Source organism: Oxyura jamaicensis, chromosome 17 (genome assembly GCF_011077185.1).
Source record: "Oxyura jamaicensis isolate SHBP4307 breed ruddy duck chromosome 17, BPBGC_Ojam_1.0, whole genome shotgun sequence".
Lineage (NCBI taxonomy): Eukaryota > Metazoa > Chordata > Aves > Anseriformes > Anatidae > Oxyura > Oxyura jamaicensis.
In genome coordinates, this window is record NC_048909.1 from 639,400 (window position 1) to 663,820 (window position 24,421).

The window sequence follows — 24,421 nt, forward strand, 5'->3', positions numbered from 1 at the left end:
GTAAAACAGAGTACTACTGTCACATGCCTTAGCTTTCATGCAGATATTTTTCTGAATGTTTTGCAGTCCTCTTTCCTATTTTGATAAAAGAAAATTACTTTCAAAAGTAAAGGCTTATCATTTCTGGTGATCTAAACAGATGTGACTTGACAAAGGAGTCCATTGTAGGGCCATGTTAGTGCTTTATTTTTTAACGATGAAGGCTTTGGTTGTTTGTTATGGTGAGAAATAGTTTCCCCTCCAGATAGCCCCATGAGAGAAAATCCAGACTGTGAAAAGTATGGCTTGCGAGGAATTTGAAACAACATGACAGGAGAAGCAAATCGTTGTGCAAATCTTATTACAGAAAGTCTACACTCATGACCACCTCCAGTCCTGGGTCTGTCCTTCCCCTGTCAAGGTGAGCTGTCCCTGCACACAAATGCCTGCTGGAGTCAGAAACATCACTCAGCTTTGTATCATACTGCTGCTGGAGAACACACTGAGGGTCTTACTGCGCCTGCTGCTGAACGCACACAAGGGACAATGGTCTCAAGCCAAAGACAAAACAACACGCGAATGAGTGAAGCCATGGGTCAAGGTAAGGAGGAAAGAACTGGCAACAAAAATGACTGCAGTTGCACAATTCAGGCTAATCAGGCACAGATACAGATGGAAGCCTCCCGTGAACACTTAAGAGAAGTTTACATTTCAGCTGGGTTTCACAGCTGGACTGTGATCGCCTCGCATGCAAAGCTGATTTCTCCAGGGTACAGCTCCAGAGAGGGGTAACCAATGCAGTGCCTCTGAACAGCTCCAGTTTCTGAGCCATTTTTTCCCCCCTTCCTCCCAGGTTTGTTTCCATGCATATGTTAAAGTGCTCTTCTATACTGTAATTGAAGTATAGTTCAGTAAGTTTCAGTTCTCATTTAAGTAAGACTTCATTTTTTAAGATAGCAGCATAGCTTGGGTTCATGTCAGAACAGTTTTAAGGCCTCCAGCATCAAAAAATAATCTGTCGTAAATCTAAAAATACCAGCTTTTCTGAAAGGAGATGTGAGATGCCAAGAGATTTCACACACACAAACAATTGGGAGATTGGGCTTCAAGTTCAATTTGCATTTTTTCCGTGGTTACCTAATGCTGGACCCAGCCATCTGATCTGAATCTCTAGATTTTTTTCTAAGACTCTCCCTGAAGTATGGCTCAGCATCAGTCAGCAGAGCATACATTTCCTCTCCTACTGAAGGAGGCTATTACAATAGCACGCTCTGCCAGCACACTGCATTTGCAGCTCTGGCTTTTGCACAGCACTTTTCATGATCTGACCTGCAGACATGGCTGGGTCCAGCTACTGCTCTTCCCCGGTAGGGATGATCTTCACACACAGCAAGGGAGATGAACATGAGCACAATGAATCCACAAAACAGTGTGCATGCAGGAAACTGGTCAATTATCCAGCACTGACTTCCAGCAGGAACTAATAAAAGGATCTTTATGGGTAAGAAGATAGCAGGAAAGGAAGGAGAGAGGTGAAGACCGGGGGAAATGAACAGCATCACGAACTGTGATCAAATATTTATGAACATCCTTGGAAAGATTGTTCTTACTCCAGCTTAGAATGAGTGACTACTCTAGTCAGAACTATTTAGAAAAACTTGTTAAGCAAAAAACAGTTAGTGCCTGAAAACAATGCTAAATCACAGCAAGAAATACTGTTGGAAGCTTCATTTAGTGGAAGAATTTGCATCCGTGCCAGCTCTGTAAAGAGATGCTCACCTCCTGGGCATCAGCTTGTCCTCCCTGACGGTCCCTTAGGGCCACTGGCAAACCATTAATGGGGTGTTCAGGGTCCTTGAAAGGGGTGTTCAGGGTCCTTGAAACCTCAGCACAGTAATTTAAACTAGAGCAAGATGTATCAAAATAGTAAGAAGCAGACAGAGAGAAGGCTGCCAATCCTCCATAGCCAGCAAAGACACCCTGGCCCCACACAGATAGTCCCTAATTGTACTACTGATTGGATAAAAAAATTATGAGAAAATATCCACTGAAAAATTCCTTTTTCTGTCTGATATTGTAAACACAAGCTCAGCACAGGAGACTCCATGGGATAAGATGATTTTGATGACTTCCAGCAACATATACACTCCACAGACTTGCTTTCCAAGCAGGCTATTATCACTGTGCAGGCAGCTCATTTATTTGCTGAGAATTCTCATTTAAAAAAACCTAATCAGTCAAGATTTATTTCCCTCTGATAAGGCACAGGAGGGCACTGCTAAGGTTCTGGCTTCTGCCAGTTGTCAAGCTTCTTGTCTAGCGGTTGACATCAGGCTAACACCACAGCACGGCTCTAACACATCCCTTCTGCACCCGCCCGGTCCCTGCCTATCTCCAGAAAGTGCGGCTTTGCCACAATGCTCCCAGAGGCCACGGGACGGATCATTTTACTGCATCAGGATCTCAGTAAAAGTTAGTGCTGTCAGACACTATTCATCAGCATGCAAAGGTGGGTGCCTGCAACTGCTGAGAACTGTGTGAGTCTTTAACGAATGTAGCATTAGGTGTGTCTAGAGCACCTGACGCTGCTGTACAAAACAGGGTTTGGGGACATCTTGTGCATACAGCCAAGAGCTGTTTTTTCCTATTCTGGACCAGATTACAATCTCATGTGGGGGACCAGGGCACGGCCCCTGCCACGATGGCTCAGACTGCTCCCAGACAGGCTGCTGCAGCAGCAGGAAGGGGGCAGAGCCCCCCTGCACCACCCGGACCTCTGCCGCTCCTGGCTTCCCAAAGTGCTGAGATTATCATTGGCAGATGTACCTTCCCCAGGGCTCCAAAATCTCTGTCAGCAAGCAGAAGGCAACTGGAGGGGGAAATAAAAGAATAAAAGAATGCCTGTATTTGAAATATGCTTTGTTTTCTTTTAAAAAATCTAGGATCACATCCAGTTTGAATGAGGAGGCAAACACAGAAGCGAGCTATTTGTTTTTTGCATTAGTTCAAGAAGAAAACATATATATATATATATATATTAAATGTATTCCTTTAAGGTCTAAATAATGCCTCTGGCCCCCACTTTTGGCACACAGGGAACACACTCACAGTGGCACTCCCAGAGCCACCTGCACTGGAAGAGTAGCCCCTGACCCCACACCCTCTCCTAACCCTTCCCAGCCTGCAGGGTGTCCAGGGCTGGCAGCACAGGGTGGGCTCACCACCCCCTGCCCAATGTGCCCCCCAAGGAATTGCAGCTGTTTGATCTCTTCAGAGAAGTATGCAGAAATGATGGCCTCAGGCTGTGGTTAGTGGCTCTGTGGGGGAGTTACACCGTGTCCTCACTGCCACCACCACCAGACAGGACGTGTGAACACAGCCCTGCACTGGTTTTGAGACCATGATATCAGATCAGGGCTCCAGACACTGCAGCTGTCAGGGCAGTGCCAAGGAGCGGGGGTGAGCCTTGGTGGACAGGAGGGACAAAAGCTCGGGTCTTCATCTCCTTCCACAGCTGCCCCACGGCAGACCCACCTCCACCCTGCCTGCACTGCCTGCGGTCCCCCAGGGCAGCGCTTGGGAGGAGGAGAGGAGGCTCCATGGACGACTCCCTTGGGCATCACTAGCATTCCCCACACCTGTCTGCTCTCTGAGGCCTGCAGCTCTCCAAACATGGGCAGGAGCCCCCAGAACTCAGACGGCCACCAAAGAGCAGTTGAGAGCTTTGCCCAGCCCCAGAGCCCACAGACCCATGAGCAATGCTGCCCTTTGCCTGCCCTGGCCCCCGGCACTCCCCAAAGTGCCCAAACACTCATGTCCCATCTGCAGATGACCTGGACCACTCTGCCCAGAGCAAAACTTGACAAGTGTCTGCCCGCTGGGCCTGCTGTCAGCAAAGGGGGCATTGGGCCGCATCTGGCCCCTGGGGCAATGACCAAGCTCACTGAGGCATGGACATGCTCCCCGTTTTCTCTTGGAGGCACCAAACACACAGGCTGAAGCATTGGCCAGCGAGTGTGAAGTGTTACAGTGCAAAGCCATTCACAGATGAAGAGCCTTTGTTTTTCATGGCTTATAAATTAACACCCCAGACTTCCCCAAGTCCTTCAGATTGAGATTTGTCATGCTTGTTCTTAACCCAGTGGAGATTTTTTTAGGAAAGTTCAATAGTATAAGTAGCAGCAATTATTCATTTGGCTTTTGTCATGGAAGATAACAAATATTCACATGAAGTTGCAGTCTCTGCAAGGGAGATGGCAGAACAGAGGACTTCTGCCCCGCAGCACAAGAAGGGTACCTCCAGCACAACTCACACCTCCTCAGAGGCAGAGGCTTGGTTTTTCAGGAGTGAATTAGGTAATTCTTTTACTTAGATACCAACAAATGCCCTCTAAGTGAAAGCATTTCATGCTATCCCGTACAGCTGGTTTTCAGATAGCTGAGCATGAAAATGTGATGTTTATCATCAGTTAATTAAGACACTTTCCAGATGCATCCTGTGTGCATCTGTAAATTCTAAAATCTGCTTATAAAAAAAAAAATCTGCTTATAAAAAAAAGTGACCTAAACCTTCAAACATGGTGTGGAGAGTCTTAAGTGAGACACTGATCCCTGCACTTGCACAAGGAAAAACAATTTGCAAACCATGACACCATTCTGCTCATCACATCGAGACCTGCTCTCTGTGCCAACTCACCTGCACTTACCCAAGCCCACACTTAAGCTCTGGTACAGTGAAAGAAGAAATGAAAGAACTGTTCTGCTTTTCTAATTAAAAAAAAAAAAAGAAAAAAAAAAGAAAAAAGTAACTCAAACCCATGGAACCGAGTTAGTGAGACTTCATGACTGAAATTTCAAATGAGCAAATGTCAAATATGCCAAGTGCAGTCTCACTCCATCCCATCCACACCCCATGGGTACAACGTGCCACAAGCCCACTTCAGAGACCACCAAGAAATGAAGCAGAAAGGGTTTTATTAGCTGCTATGGAAAACAAGGCTTTGAACACCCTCATTTCATTTAGTTTAAATCTTAGCCATAAATATTATTTATTATAATTTATTTTTATTTAAACGCATACATAAAAGTAAATTAAAATAAAGCTGTGTTAGGCTGTTTTAAGAACAAAAACCACAGACCAGATAAGATAGATAGAAAACATCTTTCATGTGGAGAAATGGCTGTGGGTCAGTAGACACTAACACAAGAAACAGCAATTTGCTCCTACACCAAGGAACAATAAAAAATGCATTTAAACACTTAGAGGAGTTGTGATGGCAGCACAGGATTAATGCCAAGAGAAGGAATGATTCCTCATCTATCTTCCAAATGAGCACAAAAAAAAATGTAAAAAACCACAACCCTGTCCACTTTCTGTACAAACATAGCCTCGTGCTTTGAAACAGAATGCTGCTTTTTCACATCCATTAATGTATCCACCAAACTCTGAATCTCTCCATAGATTTTAAGGTCAGTAATGTAATTCTGCTTAGGTAAGTCCTCCTTCTGCTATCTCACACTGGAAAGGCATTCACAGTTCTGGTCTCCAGACTGCAAAGGTGGGAGGATGCACCACGCTGGTACCTGAAGCTCTTCCAGAGCTCAATCATTATTTCTCCATGTGCTGCTCCTCAGCAGAAGTGTGTCATTCCTATCACAAACATAGGCCTATCTTGAAACAAAATGGCTCTTCTCTCATGAAGCAGAAAAAAAGAGAAATACCAGTAACTAGAAACAATGAATGCTTAAAGCTTGCAAGGACTCTGTCTGAGGACACTGGTGGCTCACAAGAAGAAACAGAAACAGGGTTTCCAGCAGAAGGAAAACCATGGCACAGTACGGGAGACTGACTTTACCCAGGTCAGGTAAACCAAAGGATGGGAAATGGCCAATCTGGGGTAAAATGGTCCTTTTCAAAGGCAAATATAAACTCACTGTAAGAAGACAAATTCCACTTTGTGTCCTCTTATGCCAAGGTCCTACTGCCTTGATGCTTTCAGCTACAGCCAGCACCTGGCCTCCAGCTGTCCGCACGGCAGCACCCACTGGTGCACCACGGGTCTCAGCTGATTTTACTGAGCAGTATCAGAAATACAAAAAGTGTGACTAGAAAGCAGGATGGAGCAGGCTGGCTGGCTGGTGCTGAGCATGCGGCACACCATGGGCTGAGCGTGCTGTCACAGCCCGGACGGCTTCACTCAGCAGGGAGGCAGAGCCGTGCTTATCCTCAGCTGCCGGAGAGGAGAGGGAAAGCAAACCTCGGGAGGTTTCTAAGCCAGAGAAAGTCTCCAGCCTGCCAACTCTAATTAACAAATGCATTTAAAACATTGTTACACTTCTGCTGTCACACAAACAGTAAGTACCCTTCTCCCCAGGATGAGGAATGGTGCTGGTGGTGTGCACAAGCTCTCTACTTTGAGGCTGTCGGCGAGCTGCAGTCCCCACAGGCAGCAGCAGCCTGCCATGCTCTGTGGGCAAAGCACCGCAAGCTGGTCCTGGAAACCAGCTCAGTCTCCTGGACTTTGCACATTTCACAGGAACATCCCAAGAAAAGAAGAGTGAGGAGTAAAAGTGGAAAATTGTGTTGGCAAATTAAAATGTTAGCATTTAATAACAAAAATGCATGTTAACATGCTGCAAAGGCAAAGGAGTCATTCAACTCTGTGGTGACCAGTGTAGGGAGGCAGTCCTCCCCAGATGTGGGCACAAGGCTGAGGGCAAGCACAGCCAGCCTGACCCATGCCCGCAGGGATGTCCCACACACCCAGAGGCACACAGACACAGATTAAGCCTGGGCTTCTGCCGTTTGGTTTGTGTAGGAAAACTGGGCTCTGTGAATGTTCTGCGCCATACACTGGAGTATCCTGCAAGATATCACCACGAGAGATGTTAATGATGCTGCAGCTGGACTGATCCAGAACATTCAGAGCTAGTTTGGGTACATCTACCTTACAGTGCCTTTGCAAAGGAACAGCATTTCTCACCATACTCTCAGTGTAGTCCTGGAAAACTTAATGCAATGCCATTCTTACCACACACATACACACACAAATAATACTTTTAGCCCTCAAAATAGCACTCCTACTGTTATTTCCAGAGAACATCATCTTGTTTTTCCCTACCACCTCTGGGGTTGAGGCCAAGCTGCTCCTGGCCTTTCCCAGTTCAACTGTCTCAGAGCAACCAAAAAGCAGTTCAGTTCCCTTTATCAGAAGCTTGGGAGGCATTTTCTCTAGCTCTAGATGATTTTTCTCTGATTTGTTTTGTTTTGGTGTGGTTTGGCTTTGCACTGCCCTTTGCACTGAATGCAGAGAGGATGGAGTAAAGTACTGATGCTCCCACCTGCTGCTTTTGGAGAGCACTGCTTCTTCAAACGAGGATATCTGAAATCACAGCTCAGAGAATAACACTCTGCAAAGCACATGCTTTCTTCCAGGTCTGCTCAGAAACCCCGGCAGGCTCCTAGCTCCAGGTGAGGAGAGGCTGTGTTTGAGGCCATGCCATAGACAGACGGAGGTGAGGGCGAAGCTCCATCATCTGCCCTGAAACAAGCACAACGTGAGGCTGAAGGAGATCAGAACAAGCTCACGGTGCTGCCCCCATGCCTTCCTGGCCCCCATCCTGCCTCTCCCAGACAGTGGCAATGCAGTGGCACACCCTTCCACTCCCTAGTACCAAACTCCCCATCCTCCTTCCTGCAGACGTCTTCCTTATCGCCTGCCTCCTGCCAGCTGCAAGGAGACTGCTCTGGCTGCTATGCCACTGCTAGGGAACTGCAACCCTTGTCCCCAGGGCAGGGGACCTGTGGATTGGAATGGGGATGGGAGAAAAACATTACTCAACCTCGACCAAGCTACAGCTGTTCCTCCCATTATCTCTCAGCCTGGGTAACACCAACCATGGGAAAATGCTGCTTGGCACCTCTTTGCAGTGCCAGCATGCTCCCAGGTTAGCTGACAGTCCCACCCCAGCTCTTCTGGCAGCCAGGGTCTTTGCAGTAGATATATCTAACCTTCATCAAATTTCCACCAATCTTTCAATTTTCTGAACAAAATCAACTTGACTACCTGTTGGCTGTGTTATTTTTGCCATAAGCCAGCACAGGGTTTTGACCTGTCCCTATGCCCGGCACTCTGAGAGGTGGCCCTGCAAGGCTTTCACTGCCTCCTTCCAGCTGCTGCAGCATCTTTTCTTCTAGTCTCAGCCAACGCCATTTTGTCCCACTTGCTCACTGGAGCGTTCCCACAGTGACCATTTTCCACCCATACCATGGCCACCTCGCCCCTCTGTGCGCCCTGTCCCCAGCTGCCCTCTCACTCCCAGCTCCAGCACAGCGTCCTGTCCCACTCACACCTACCGCTTCTCATGAAGTGTGGAGGGACCAACTTCACTTCTGACCCACTTGTATCTTTTTGTGGCATTTGGCTGTCTGTGACCATTAAAGAAGAATGGATTTACATTCTCCCCATCTCAGGAGGTCAGGACCTCTGCAGCCTGCTGACCAGCATACTCCTCTCCTCATACTCTGCCCTCTGTCTCCATCTTTACATCTACAAAATAAATGCGGTGGGGTTGTCTTTTTGCCTGGTGTCTGTGTTACATTATTCCAATGTTAGTAACCGTGATATTCAGGAAAGCAGTATCAGTTCCATTATACCTCACATCGAGGATACACTGTAGGCTGGTTAAGTTGCTGGTTTCTCACTGGCTTCCTAAGAGCAACATGGAAAGAAAGCAAATGATGTGCCTGAGTAGGATCCGTCTCCACAGCCTTGGTCTGAAGGAAGACCAGCAACAAGTAAAGGCCACATTGTTGAGCCAAATTTTCCAAAATTAAAAACAATATGGTTAGAGATCACAAGTAACACAGGCACAGTCCCATCTGAAACATACTGCTTGGACACTCCAAAGCTGCTCTTCACTGAATGGCATCTCCTGCTACTCTCAGGCCCAGCCCTCCCCAGGCGAGGTGAGGCAAGACGGAAAGACGAGCAGGAGCTGTTACCCGTCTTTGGAGATTTGCCAGATGCTACGATCAGTGACAGATTGAGCTTTCACTGGAAGACGAAATGTTTCTAGCCTTCCTGGTTGCAGACAAACCAAAGATTCTTTTAGTACTTACAGAAAGGAAAAACTGATTTCCCTCCTCAAATTATTATTAGCTATAAATCACATCATTTTTACTGTACTTCACTTTTTTTCACTGTTTACCATTAACCACACTAAACATTTCAGACAGCTTTTCAGACATAATTCTTGTGAGCAGGGCAGAACTAAGTGCACCGTGTGTTAAAGGAAACAAAAGGACTGGCTAAAGATTTGCAGTACCTCTAGATAAAAGAGGGATATTTTAATTAGAGTGGTCTTTACACAGATCATATCCGAGCCATATCAAATATGAACAAATACCAAGTGCAGGAAATTAAAGTTGAGACTTAAAAATAGGAATAAATCAAGGAATTCTCATGCTTAAATCTGTCCTCTGATCCTGAAGGTCTCCTTTCCTGATCCACTTTCCTAACATGAACAGAAATTTGGTCTATCTGTCAAAATAGGCTCTGTTCTCATCTCTGCGCGCCCACACCGCTTGAAAGCAGTGACTTCTCTCTTCCATTGCTACCCATTTGGATGTGTACTCTTGTAATTATTTCCCCCTCATTCCCACAATGGACCAAATCAGTGTTACTAAAAAGGGTTTGGCCCACAAGTAGGTTTGCCTCATCTTGCTAGGGTTTCGGCTGAATGATGCCTTTCCCATCCCCCTGGATATCCAAGGCTTCTCAGCAGCCTCTTGCAAAGTGGCTCCAGTGCACTGCCACGGGCATCCCATCCTCTGCTGAGCGAAGCTGGAGCAAGAGCAGTGCTTCCTCCCTGAGGGAGCTGAGCAAAATATCCAGAGATTTTTTTTATTATTATTATTTTTTTTTTTAAAAAAAAAGGCAAAATGAGGAGATCTCAGTAAGTGAGAACAAACTAAATAGTTCTGGCTTGTGCAAATCATCTGTCTATGCCATCCGTATTAGAAAAGCAGCACTTCCCTTGTAGCATCCTGCATCAGTAACTCTGGGAGGGATATAATTAGATGGTGTTTCCACACTGAAGAGGCAAAGGGTGAAAATGGGGAAGATGTCAAGTGAAAGCAAAGCAGAATCATGCGGCTTGGGATAATAACCGTGTGTTTCATAATCTAGATATCAACACCCACCCTTCTTATCTTTGCTGTGCACAAAAAAGAGGTGCTAGCCTAGCTGATGATCATAGACTTGCTTCAACACAATAGAACAGGCACTGCTTGCTCTTCCAAGGGTGAGATAAACTGTCAAGTGAATTGGAGATTAACTATCCAGATGTAAATGAATTCATTGCTATGCAACTGATAGGGCTCAGGCCTGGTTTAGTGCAGGATGGAGTCAGGTTTGGAGAGCTCTCTCAATGGCCAAAGAATTTATAACCTGTATTCATGGCACTCTCTGTAAAAGGCCGCCTAACAATGCAGAAGCTTGCAAGCATTGTTCCTTTTGAAGGGCTCACCACTCCACCCCCACTCCCCTGGCCCCAATTCATTCCCCTCCTCCCTGGATTCCCCAATAGACCCACTCAGCACCCTTCCCACCCCGCGCCGTCCTTCTGATCACACAGGAAGAAAGCCGGGGGGAGGTGACCTCCGCAGCAGAATTTGCTATTCATGTTCCGTTCCCCCTCACAAATCCTTAACTTCTTGTCTCTTTTTAATCTTTTTTCTCTTGAGAAAGAAAAGATCAAAGGACTTGGGTCTGATGCTTTCTGAACTAGGCACTTCTTGCCATGGGAAAACAGCGACAGGGAAGGGCTATACAAAGATGCTTGTGATTGGGGGTGGGGGGAGAGATGACGGGACAGGACTTTCTTCCATGGATATGCTTTCTGAAGCCTCTACCAAGCATCCCTGCAAGTATGATGCATCCATTCAGCATCCATCCCAGCCTGCTGGGCCCAGCTGGGGTACTGCAGCGGCAGCAATGAGAGCACATTTTGTTCCAAGGGCCACACATGAACACCATTAACATCTTCCAACTCCGAGGAGGGAAATCCAAAGTCCAGGTGCACACTGGACTGCATGGCCAATGGCCACCACCGGAAGGTCCATCCTGCACTGACTGCAGCATGGGAGCAGTGCAGACGTCGAAGCTATCCATTTCTCCTGGGTTCCTTGGGAATGCAAGAGAAGAAGGAACAGATGCACACGCACGGCTGCTCCAAGTACATCATCTTTCCTCTTTACACACTTATCCAGTATTGCCGCAGAGAAAAGAGAACCAAAGTGAGTGTGTGAAGAGCAGTCCCACAATGCTTTGACCTCAACATGTGCACACAGCAGAACTTTACCTTCACATCTGTATTGGCACCCTGATCTAGAGCTTCCAAGCCTCTGCAGGACTAAATGTGCAGGCTGAGGTTCAAAGTTTTATTTAAAATGTTCCCTAGTTGCAAAAAGATAAAGGATTTCTGACACCATTATTATGCTCTATGTTTCCAAATGATACATACTTGATATGAAGGAGAGTTAAAAGTTTCTATATTTGCAGAGAAGAATGGGGAAGGATTGTAGATTTGCACCAAAGCATTGATATGAAATATTTCAGGGAAAAAAAAGGGCTCTCTCTTGGCCCAAAGGTTTGTGTGAGTTTCCAGCTGGAGATGGAACTTCAAAGCAAAGGCTCAAATCTCTTAACGAGGGAGCAACCCTGCTGAGAAACCTTTAATCGTTGACATTTAGACAAGCAACAAATAATTCCCCTTTCAGAGGTCTTCTGCTCCTGGGAAGTGGCTGTTTTTCACTTTCATGTTTTGGACATTTGTTAGCTAGGCTTGAGGGAATCTGAATTGTGCTTTTTACTTTAAACCTGAAATCAAGGCTTGCTGGCACAGAAGAGGGAATCTGCAAAGCCTATTCAAGAAGCTGGGTCCAGGTTCAGTCCCACCGTCTCCTTTTCTTATAGAAACCGCTTGTTTCTCTTCCTGTTCATCTACCCTGAGGGCCATGTCCTCTCTGGGACTCTTCAGTGGGAGACTGAGTCACCAATGCTTTGTTCTTCAGGGACTCTTCTGCTCTGGGCCCTGCTTTGCATTTTGCTTGTGCAAGAGCTCCCATGGACTTTACCATCTCACTCATGTACCACTGTCCTCTTCTAAAAGATGTTGGCACCTTCATATTCTGAAACAGATAAAACATCCTTCTGATCTCACCAATAAATTACCTCTCTGGAGCCTTTAAGCCCATCAACATTGGGCAGCTCAGGGACAAGTGTCTCACCATTCTTCCAACATCAAGTGCACGGGATAGGGCAGGATATGAGCCTTGCTTTGTGCATTTAGTGTTCAAATATTTTAGGCAGAATCTCACTTGCATTGGAAAAAGCTCCAGTTTCTTGGCTGGTGCATACTCAAAGCCACAGGCCTGTGCTCACATCAGGATTACGTCTCTACATACTAACAACCACATGTCCCAACTCCTCAGGCAGAAACTTCTGATTCAGCTTGGTAACATTAGAATGAAATCTGCTAAATGTGTTGCAGTGCAAATCCCATGAGGTCCTCACTAACATACACCACAAACGAACTGTAGCACCCACAGTGCTGTAACAAATTATAGGTCGTACAGGAACATTGAAAATTCACACGACTTTTCTGCCTTAGAAGCTGGTTTCCTGACACAGACTTTAAGAATGTGTTTCCTCTGTAGGCTCAACAAATGCCTGAAACATGCTGGTGAGCCAAGGAGAACAGCTGCCTCTTTTCAGATTTGAACTACTTTCACCACCACCCCCAAAACCAAGCACAGGAGCGTTCTCATTATTAGAGAGGGTAAGTGTTTCTGTTGAAAGAAAAATGTAAATTGCTCTAAAAGAGATGCCAAATTAGTACAAGTGACCCACAACGAGAAATGCAGAAGTTCTCTAGAGGAGATTTAAAGGCAGTTGAGTGTCTCAGCCAATTTGTTCCAAGGCCATGATGACAAGCCTCCTCTTGCACTCATGCTACGATAACCATAAAACAGTTGTCCTTTTGAAGCATTTCTCATTAATTTTTGCTGTACCACTGGGGAAAAATGCAAAATGTCACCATTATAAAATTGCCAGATGGTAAATCACACAGAACCTCCAGGTGACAAATTTCTCCCTCATCCTCGCAGCTTTGCTAAATGCATTTCAAACCTTGGCATTTACATCTGTCAAGTCCTCAGTTTCTTTTGAACCAGAATAATAATATTGCTAAAATCAGGTGTGTTTTTTTAAAATTGACTATTGCCCAAGAGAGGTAAGAGAGGGACACAGGCTGCAGTGTGACAATACAGTAAATCCAGCATTAAAGCTTCTGGTATGGGATCAAAGGCAGCGCAGGCACGTGACAGTACAAGCAACACAAAATTAGGGAACCAGTTCATATTCCTACAAAGAAGAAAGAAAAAATCAAACTAACTTGTCCTGGCTAGCTTTCTGCTGGAAGGGTATTGCCAGCCTCTAGTGCCACATCAGCCACCCTGTGTCCCCTCTTGCTTGGCTCAGGGATAAGCGATCCTGCCAGCTGTGACTCAGACCAACCGCACAACCCACTGGCCAGCAGCAGGACTGGTGGTAATGAATCGCTTGATTTTACAATCACCCAAACGAGGTTTGCACTCGGCCCTTCTATAAAGAAAATTAATTTTTATATAGTTCTGTATGCCATGATGATAATAAATCATTCAGACACCCAGTCCTCCCATTACCTCTTTCTTTGGTCAGTGAGGACTTGCTGTTTTTTCCCAGTACATTCATACGTGCTCTGAAAGAAACCTAGCAGGTCAGAAGTGCTTTTTATGGACCTGAAGTATTTGGTTAGTAGTTTGTCATGGGAGTTAAGTACTAAAAGCACGCCATAAGCATATTAAGAAATACCATGTCTACAAGATACAGAAAGCCTGTAGTAATGTGCACCAATTAAAAACACAGGATGCATAAAGAGAAACACACTTGGTGGCACTGACTGCAGCTAAGTCTTTTTGGGAACATTGCTGTATGTCTCCATAAGCTGAAAAACTATGGTGTTACCATTATTAAAATATTCCCTATAAGGAGAAAAGCAGGGCCAATGCTCCATGGAGACATGCATACAGGCTTGTTCTCTTTCTAAAAATGAATCCTGATGAATATGCGACCTTTTTATGACTCCTTCCCTACTAACAAATGAAAGAATGTTAATATACATTTTAAGCATATACTAGTAGAAAGTAAATTGTGAAGATGTAAACTTCAGAATCCACACCAGAAATGTAAATTTATCAGTTGTTCCCATCCAAACTGGAGAAATAAATCAAATGATGAATTCAACCTTTCAAACTCCCAGAGTCTCCAATGAACATTTTGAGTGAACTCTAATGAACACATAGGTAAAGATTTGTCAGCTGAGGCTGAATTCCTGTTGGCAGCCCAGAGGAAATAGAAACACCAATCACATTAAACTTGGTGGGAGTTGGGTTCCTCATGTTCACAGCCACCAACAAAGCATCCATACTTTGAGTTCCTCAGCAAGCAATCTTAAAAACAACAGAAAAAACAAGTGTAAGAAAGCTGCAAGCCATCTTCAGATAATTTTTAAGCTGAAATTAAGTTTGCATTCAAACAAAGTTTCATTCCCAGTTCTCCGTGAAAGCCCTAAGGGACGTGCAGTATGTCTGCACAATGCCTGGATGACCCTGTGTGGTGTGGGATGTTGTCTCTTCTCAGACAGCATCTCTCCACCTGGAGAGCCTGGAGGTGGCACTACCTACATGCCACCCATCACAATGCCATCTGAAATGCATATCCAAAACCCAGAAGCTCGGCACAACTTGCCCAACCATGCCTAATAGGGATTTCAAGCATGGGCAGTGGGGCCACCTGGCAGCACTGGCAAGGCAGGCAGGGAGGCAGCAGCGCTCCTCCCTGACACACAGCTGTCCTGGCTGCCAACAGAGTGGGCACCTCGAGGCCAGCAAAGCTGATGCTGCCTATCCCGCTGCAGCCTGAACGTGCTTCAGTCAGGCCCACAGGAAGGACATCACGACACCAAGAGGAAAGTCAGTTACCATTTTGGTTACACCTGGTGCCTGGAGACCCAGCCTGCAGCATCTAGTGAAGGGCAGAGAACATCTGTTCCTTTCATTTTTTTCTCCTCTTTCTTGTCTCATCTTTACTTTTTCATTACCTGGTGAGAGATGATTTTATAGCAGCATCTATCAGCATTGCATCTGAGTGCACCACAGGAAGACAGAAAGCCCCCAGAGGCCTAATTTTCTTCCCAACTTTGTCATTTTGCTTTTGAATTTCAATTATTTTCATAACAACAGGCTGCGAAGTCATAAAAATCATTGTAACAGGCAGCAAGCAAGCAATAAGAGAGCTGTTGTTACAAGCATATACTTTTATCTAATGGCAACTTGGAAAAGTAGCGAATCACATTTCTTGTCCAAATGTGCTAGGCTCTGCAGTCTTCCATTAAGTGGTGAGTAAATAGTTTCCCATAAAAGCCCAAAGGCCTGTGAAAGAGCTTGAAAGGATCCGATTCCTTCTTTAAGTTCCAAAAAACATTAACTTCTCCCTCTTTATAACTGTCCCAACTGGTAGGGATTTTTGGAAACAAACCTTTGCAGCAGAGGCGCTATAGGGCTGGCTGCTGCTGGCACTGCCCCAGGAGCAGGGGCAGTGGCCACGCAGCATCCCCTGTGGCATGGGAGCCTGCCCCAGCATGGGGTGCACAGGGAGCGAGCCTGCCAGCAGGTGAGCGCAGCCAAAAAGTGAGGGCTTTCTACAACTATTATGAGTTTCCTGGAAGAGCAGCACTGTGAGCTGAGTCCTGGACGGCACCACACTGCAGGACTCCCTTTCTTTGGCTGTAATTCCTCCAACTCAGAGCAAGTTCAGAAAATAACGTAATGAAAATAGTCGTGTTTTTTTTTTTTTTTCTTCCTTTTTTTTTTTTTTTTTTTTTTCCCTACTTCTTTTTTTCCATTGCTCATTTAATTTTACTGAGCTACTGCATACAGAGCCGAATCTTTATTTTGGCTCATGTCCTCTTGCAATATCATTACCCTCGCGCAAAGGAAAAGCCCTCTGGAGATTTCCAATCCAAACAGGCCCTTGTTTTATCTACAACTATTTGAGTACATGACCTCAGATAACCCCATGGCCAACTGTGTGCCAAATTCAAACTGCAGCCATGGGAACTTTAAATACAGGGAAGATTTTCCAGCTTCCCTCTGAAGGGAAGACGCTGGGTTTCTCACTTTCCTTGAGTTTGGTGGAGCTGGGAAGCTGGTCTCTGCCCATTGGAGCATGGCCCTGGAGCCGTGGTGGCACCATGGTGCCACCCAAGTCACCTCCGCGGCATGAAGCCGTGCATTTCAGGCAGCAGCACTGCTGACCTCCGCTATGTACAAACAGTCACTGTCCCCTTTGCTTCTCAGGGTACTGCTCTGGCTTCAGATTACTGAAAAGACAAACAGCTGCACTTGGGCCAACATACTAATATGTAAGGCTGTGTTTGGATTACTCTGGACAGGGGAGGTTTTTCATCTTCATTAGCCTGCTGTTCACAGCCATATCCACAGTTTTTCACTGGGTCAGAGCCTCGTGCTCTCCACTGCTGTTTATGAATCTAAATAAATCAATTAATCTGGTATTTTGAATGAAACTCAGGAGGCTTTGGCAGCTGGTGTTTCACAGACATTCAGTGCATTTGGGTACCTAACTGCACAAGCCCTTGGAAAATGACAGCTCAGAGAAGTGAAGAGTTCAGGAACTGGAATCAGAGAGAAGTATTTTTTCACAGAACTGATCACTTGTTCCTTTCTCCTTGATCAATACTTCATCATGTTATCATAAATCCATTAATATGAATGAATCCTAGAGCTAATGCAAGCAGAGAGGGAAAAATCCCGAGCTCTAGAAACAGCACAGGAATTTGGTCTTGACAGTCTCTGTATTAGTTTCCGACACTGTCACACTGAACACATGCCCACATTATTTCATGTCGGGAACCAACCTCATCAAGAAGGGCATAGCCTGATGACCCCTCCAGAGCTGCTCTGTTTCTCCTCACTGGGATTTCCCTATGTGTGCAGTGGGACACTTGCCTCGAGGAGCTGGGCTGAGGCCACCAGCAAGTTTCACAGAGGGGTCTCTAGCTGCACACAGCTCTGCATGCTGCCGGCATCCAAGGGCATGTCAGGCTTCCTGGGAGTCAGTGCAGAAACACAGTAGTTTTTAGTTTAAAATAGGCATTTAAGTAGAGGCAACTTTGGCACAGGGATGGGAGACAGGACATAGCCTCTGGGCATTGCTCGTGCACCTTGATCAGCCTCACTGTGCTGGCTGGGGCCAAGGCTGGCACCAGGCCACTGGGCACCACAGCTCCCAGAGCAACAGTGGGTGCAACACCCAGCTGCTGGGGTAGCTGGTCACACAAACCCGGGCAGTTTTCAGCTCTTTGTAACCATACAATTGTATGTGTTTTCTAAAGGCCTTTGCATTTCAAGGCTGTTGTTATTTTGATCTTTACAACCCCTGAAAAAATGAGTTCAATTAAGTCTCATCATTAGGAATTTACATAAGGTCACTTCAAGGTTTCATGCATTTCCTCTGGTTCAGATCTTAGTGCTTTTGGTGTTCCCCCACTTCATTTATAACCTCCTTGCTGTAGGCATTCCAAGTAAATCATCCACTCCCAGTTTCCTCTCTTCAGCAACATGCATCAAGTTTTTCATTCAGGCTAAATGAAGCTTCAACCATCCTGTGTAACAGTAGCCCAGTTAAAGGCACAGAATCACTTTAAGAGATGGTAGTTTTCCCTCTGGTAAAAAACCTGAAATTATTTCAATACAGAAAAAAAAAAGCATTAATTTTGATTCCTTTAGAAAGTGAAAAGATTTAGTTGTGTTTGGTAGCACAAGTGCAAGTGAAGAACCAGTTCTTAAAAATTCTCTGGAGAATTTGTTTGCTAACCTCTGAGAAGTACTGTGTTCAGTTTTGGGCCCCTTGCTACAAGAAGGACATGGAGGTGCTTGAGCGAGTCCAGAGGAGGGCTACGAAGCTGGTGAGGGGCCTGGAGAACAAGTCTTACGAGGAGCGGCTGAGGGAGCTGGGCTTGTTCAGCCTGAAGAAAAGGAGGCTCAGGGGTGACCTTATTGCTCTCTACAGGTACCTCAAGGGAGGCTGTAGCGAGGTGGGGGTTGGTCTGTTCTCCCACATGCCTGGTGACAGGACGAGGGGGAATGGGCTAAAGTTGCGCCAGGGGAGTTTTAGGTTGGATGTTAGGAAGAACTTCTTTACCGAAAGGGTTGTTAGACATTGGAACGGGCTGCCCAGGGAAGTGGTGGAGTCACCATCCCTGGAGGTCTTTAAAGACGTTTAGATGTAGAGCTTAGGGATATGGTTTAGTGGGGACTGTTAGTGTTAGGTCAGAGGTTGGACTTGATGATCTTGAGGTCTCTTCCAACCTAGAAATTCTGTGATTCTGTGATTCTGTGAAGAGCCCTTTTCGCTATGAATAAACTGAGAAATACACTCAGAAACTGTGAACTGTATTTAGCCACGATGCAAAAATGTGGTGAGGTGGGTGAACATCAGCTACAAGCTGTTCAAAATAGAATGGTTTCTGTCTACATGGGAATGAGCATCCACCTGACTGTACTTCTTTCATAAATCTGAAGATCAACATCAAATTTGAACCGAAACAGATTTTGAACTGCCAGTAGGGTCTGAAATTAATGGTTATTAACAGGATAGGGCTGAGACAGGCTGAAGGCTTCATCTCCTTGGCCAGGCCTGGATATCCACAGAGGTGGCTGGGCTCCTTGGTGAGCCTTCTGCCTGCTCCACAGCATAATCCAAATTCTCTTAATGCTGGGACTGTACAGACGAGGGCTGTTGAAATGCTGGCTCTAGTTCCTTCAGCTGTAGTTTCACAAGGGCTTTGGCCAGCTTAAGCCTGTGCTGACACAGCGGAGGCAGAGTCCTCCTGCCGGCCCCGTGTGCACATATGGGCAGCTGAGCTGCCAACCAGACTGGGGAAGAAAGCTGGGTTAAAATCAACCATCTGGCTGTGACAGGCCTGATCAGCTGGGATCAGCATCCTGATCCAGAGACTCTGCAGTTAAACAAGCACTTGGGATGGGACAAGGGGTACTCAGACAGGCACTGGGGCAGGGGAGAGGTGGCAGGAGATGCATGGCTTGTCCGGCTGCTGTGCCAGCCTATACCAATCTGAAACTCTCCTGAAATCACGGGCAGAAGAGCCTGGGACCCATATCCAACAGACTCTCAATGATCTTCAAGTGTTTTTCTACCTCTCTTCGGAAAATGGCATATAGAAGCTCAGCTTATTTCAACATCATTCACATTCCTATTTTTATCCCATAAATATCTGTATCACCCTTACACACTGGGGAAAAATGAGCCTTGTGCTCCCTCTGATACAGAACCTGGCTTTATTTTTTGAAGCTTTTCACATTTTTCTGCTACTGTCAAACAAAAATATTTTCAAGGTTTAAATGCAGTAATATCTCAAACCAGTGGGATATTTTCCACTTCATCTTTTTCTTCTGGAAGTTTCGCCTTTTTATTCTACGTCTTCTACTGACAGAGCTATCTCTCCTCTGCTAAGCAACCGGCTATATACGCATGGATGAGTCTTTGCAACTGCAAAAATAACTAGGCTGATACAGCTTAGGTAGGAGAATCTGACTGTGTGCATTCCTCCTGCGACTGGCCCCAGGAAAAGGACACCCTGCCACTTTTAAACCTGGGAGGTCTTTGAGAGTTTGGCAGAAATCCCCTGGGAGGCCCGTCATTAGCCATTTAAAACTGTCTATAGTATAGGGCTGAATTGCAGCGCTTTACAAAGCCCCTGCAGAGATATCTGTCAGGAAAGGCTCCTGATACTGGCAGGGGCTGTTAACAGTAACAATGATGACAATATAGCAGGGATTTTCAGGGGTGGAGACTTCAAAGAAACCCTAAAGAGGTATTTTTCATTAAGAAACAAGAAAGCAGCTGGGTATTGTTTTTGGCACTAAAGCTGAATATGAATGATACCGTGGTAAGTCACAGATGATCATCAGCATAAATTGATGCTGATTTAAATATGCATGTACTGCCATTCAGTATTGCTTCCATGACATAACTAACGTTCGCATTACCTGGCAAAGACAGTAGTCCCTGGACCATCCCTCACACTTATTACTGGACTCCTTATGTGCTTCTAGACATTACCAAGGGGCTGGCAAGCCTCTTAGGATGGCTACCACATGCCACTACTGAGATCTTACAGGCAGAGGCTCCAGTGCCATACCAGTACAGTAGCTCAGGGCCTCATCCTGATCGCCTGGTCACGTGCTACCTCCCGTCACCCACCAGCTCAATCGTAAGGCAAGCCCATGTCCCCCTGGGCAGCAATGACACTGAGACCCATGGCCGGCAAGTGGGAAGCAGCAGGAGGGAGTGTTTGTCCATGGGGTCTTTTCTGCTCCTGATCTTGCACTGAAACTCCAGATCTGTGGATGTACCAGGGAGAAAAGGATGATAATCATAAATGATGTATAAGATGGATGCCATGAAACATTCATGCTGCAGGAAGGCCTTCTTGCTAATGACACTGTCGCTTACTGCATAGGCTGTGATGGCCTGTGAAGAGAATTGTACCCATGCAACCACAAACAGCCATGCCTGGTCTGCAGCTAGGCTCTGCCCCACTGGCCTGCACCCAGCTGAGGCAACTGAAGGCGCGCAAGCCCAGCAGGGTCCAGACCTCACACCTTGCTCTTGGCTGACCGTCTCACTTTGTCAGGTCTGGCTAGCTCAGCCCCATCTGGGTTTAGCAGGCTGTGTGGCTCTTGAGCTCAGTCCCACTGCAGCCACCTGTGCTCTGCATCCTTTGCACTGAACTCAGGGCCAGCTTTCCCCCCCCCTGACAGCTAAACCCCAAAGGGATCATATCCAGTCAGCACAGAGAAAGTGCCCTCAGGGTTTGCACAGCAGATTGACTTTCACACCTCACTGGCCACACAGAAGAAACCCTATCTAAACAGCGTAACTTTGCATAACCGATTATTTTCACTGGGGTAATCTGAGCCCTCCAGTAAATGCCACTAAATGCTGCTGATCCAGGGAAGGCCCAGCTCCAGGGAGAAATGGCCCCACTGCAGAAGGCAGCCAGAGCTAAGGCTTGTCAGGGCAAGGAAGGGCTGGTCCCCTCGAGGGATGGCTTCACTCCACAGAGAGAAGGCTCAATCCTCCAGCACTGGCCAGAGTCTGTTCAGAGGGAAGCATGAACAACTTTTTAGTCCCCAACTCAGTTATATATTCAGAAGTTGGACTGTGCAAAGTAAGCCAAGGGAATCAAGCTAACCACAGATGCGCGTCAGGCTGGTGTGCAAGAAGCAGTTTGACTTTTCTTGTTGTCTTTTTAACTTTCTTTTCCACAGTGTCCTACACATTTTGAGAGGCTTTAGCTTTCAGGCTGACTCCCAAGTGACCTATTATCCTTGCACATCGATCACTCTATACTGTCACCAAGCAGGCATTCACATGACCCTGTTTGTAGGGAACTGTGTTCCTCATCTGACTCCCGTGTCACCAACTTCCTCCTCTCCAACCACCATCTCATTTGCTCCTGCATGACCCAGCTCCATGATCCCCCCTTCTTTAAAGTCTATGAATTTAGACAGTTAAATTAAAAATCTAATAGCTGCAGAGATTAGTGGTCTGCCCGTGCCTCTTCACTGCCATGCTCCAGGCTATCAGCAGGGGCATGGCACCAGGAATTGTCTGCCAGAGATGGAGGGATCCATGTGAGCAGTAAACCAGAGCCTAACTTGTTCCAGTGGTCCTTTGTGCCTGATCCAGCTACAAATACATTCTCTGACCCATTTCAGCTGGACCATTCTCAGCACCTGGCTGCCCACATGCTCCTTTCCCAAGCAGGAGTTGCAAACACGAAGGACAAGTGCGCAGAGGCCAAGAGGTGCTTGCTGGGCCACCCTCCGGGCAGTGAGACAGCCTCAGCCTAGACTCACATGATTGTCATCACAGTCATTACAGTGGGCATTAGGAAAATAATCCTGATTGTGCTCACCATAGACATATGACATTCTCCTATGTCACTAAAAGGCCTTAGTAGGAGCAGGTCCCCCTGGACCCACAAAGAGAAAAGCCAAGGTGAAGGAGGTTGGAATAGAGATGATCCCGAGGATAAGTGTAAAGCAGGTTTTCACCTGTGTCTTCCCTTGGCTCTTTCTTGATCAAAAGTATGGTCGACTCAGATTGCATATCTTGAACTAAGACAGGTAAATAAATCATCTAAATTAAATTCTCCAGAGAACAGATAATCACTTACAAGGAGTGTGCCCTAAACGTTATGTTTTCCACCTTTGCCAAAACTCCTAAGTTGTGCTACCACTCACATAGCTGAGAAATCAGAGGGTACTGGGGTGCCCTCTGGAAAAAAAGAAAGTTTGTGCTGGTGAGACTTTTTGTAGATCAGCACGCTTTCAGATAAGTTCACTATAAAACCCTTGGTGCTACCAAGGGTTTTCTATTGCTTTCCTAGGGGAAGAGAGAGAGAAATCTATCCTGACCCCCTTATAAATGATTTCAGTTACAGACAGCATCCATGCCATTTCTGCAAAATCCTGATTTGGTTTCTGTCATACAATATAGCTGTATTTCATCAATACAACCTTCTTCAAGACTGGCATGATGTAAGAATTCAGAAACGTGTTTAAAAGCTTTCTGTTTCTCTTTTCAGGTTTCATCAGGATGCTGCTGTACCTGTTTCTGAAACAGCATATAATTCTTGGTGTTTATCCAAATAAAAAGCTGTCTTTTCTTATGTCAAGTAAGTCATTTAGGCCCTGTGTAGCTTTTGCGGACAAGGTCTTTAAAAGCCCAAACCATCCATATGCTCCTTTCCACCTTCAGAATTAACAGCTTCTAGCTGAAAAAGCTTTCACAGCAGTAGATAAAACAGGAAATCATGAACTGTATCCCACAGGGGTCCACAGATATATGGTTTTCTTTGCTGTGAGGTGTCTCGTCATATAATTAATGCTACAAATAACAGATATGGTTTAATTTATGCCATTAGGAAGTTACACAGTTTATTGCCTAAAGGTCTTCAGATAAAGGCTGTCAAGTAATTACAGATCTGGCAAATTCTACAATGAAGTCAAGTATGTGTACCTCAGTATATAATGCTGACTCAAATGAAAGCTTCAGAAATGCCTAGAGATCACACATTCTTTTGAAGGAGAAAAGGTCTGCTGCTGGTGTTAGTAGCTGCCCAGGCAAACGCTGCAAACCTTGGATGACTGCAAAACTGTTCATTCCCCATTAAGGGCACGGTAGGCTTTTAATTGTGTTTGCAACAACAGGATAAGAGTTTTGTGCACGATTATCAACAGGAATAGGGAAAACATAGGTGTGATATTAAGATGGTCCACATCAAACTGTTTAGGAGAAGGGCTCCTATCCACTACTATTCAATCACCTTGTTCTGTGAAGTGAAAATAAAGCCCTGGAGACCTTCTGGACGAGTTCAAGTCAACTCACTTCACCTGAACTACTGATGAACCCAGTTACCCCACTGTGAAAAGAAGAACTTTGACATTATCTTACTTTTAAGGTATGAGATATCTCAAATAATGAGATCCATTAAATGTATCACAAGTCTATGTATAGGATTATTATCCCGAGAACCCACCAGTAAAAATACACAGCCATTCACACAACAAGAACTGGACATCCAATCCTTACTATCACATACAAACAATGAACATGATAAGGTCACCCATGTCAAAAAGGAGGAGAAACTCTACAGTGTATAAAACATGGGAATTTTGACTTCTTGACACAGTCAATATACTGAACTCTGACCTCAGGAGGCACAGGGGACTGGAAACCAACAGAACTTAAATTGGCTACAAATCTCTTGTTTTCTCATGACATTTGAGAGAAAACATGGGGACAGTTTCTTTGGGACACATGGGAGTTATAGCTGTGTCACTGCCTTCTCCAGAGAGTTCTTCATTTTCCTTACAGTCACTCCATCACTGTCATCCACTGACCTTTCACTACTTTCTCCCAGTGCACCAGCATCACTGCTGACCAATGCACTTCCCAATCTGTCCAAACCCATGAGAGGAAGAAAAAGCCTTGTACAGAACTGTATAAAAGGACGTTTACTCTGTACTACATTGTGTCTTCTTTTCTATGCTAGTCTAAATACAAGTGCTGTTTTCACTGCCAAACGTTGTTTGCTTGTTCTGTTTCTACTGGCTAAAACCAGCATTTTTCCAGCTAGTGTTACCCTCCAGGAAAAAACACACATTCATACCTTACTTGCATTTAGCACAGAAGAACAAAGCTGGTTCCCAGGAATAAGGATGATT

At 45.6% G+C, this 24,421-nt stretch overlaps 1 protein-coding gene across 13 annotated transcripts in view; it reads right to left on the reverse strand.

Annotated features, from left to right (window-relative positions):
• EXD3 (exonuclease 3'-5' domain containing 3) overlaps positions 1-24,421 on the reverse strand; it is a 297,653-nt gene that overhangs the window by 104,656 nt on the left and 168,576 nt on the right. Inside the window, exon 21 of one of the 13 annotated variants that reach the window (XM_035341985.1) lies at positions 15,977-17,210. The exons of the other annotated variants lie outside the window; for them this stretch is intronic. Coding sequence (XP_035197876.1) covers positions 17,202-17,210 — 9 coding nt within the window. The 3' untranslated portion in view covers positions 15,977-17,201. Of the gene's footprint in view, positions 1-15,976; positions 17,211-24,421 lie in introns of those variants that run through there. 13 annotated transcript variants of the gene reach the window in all.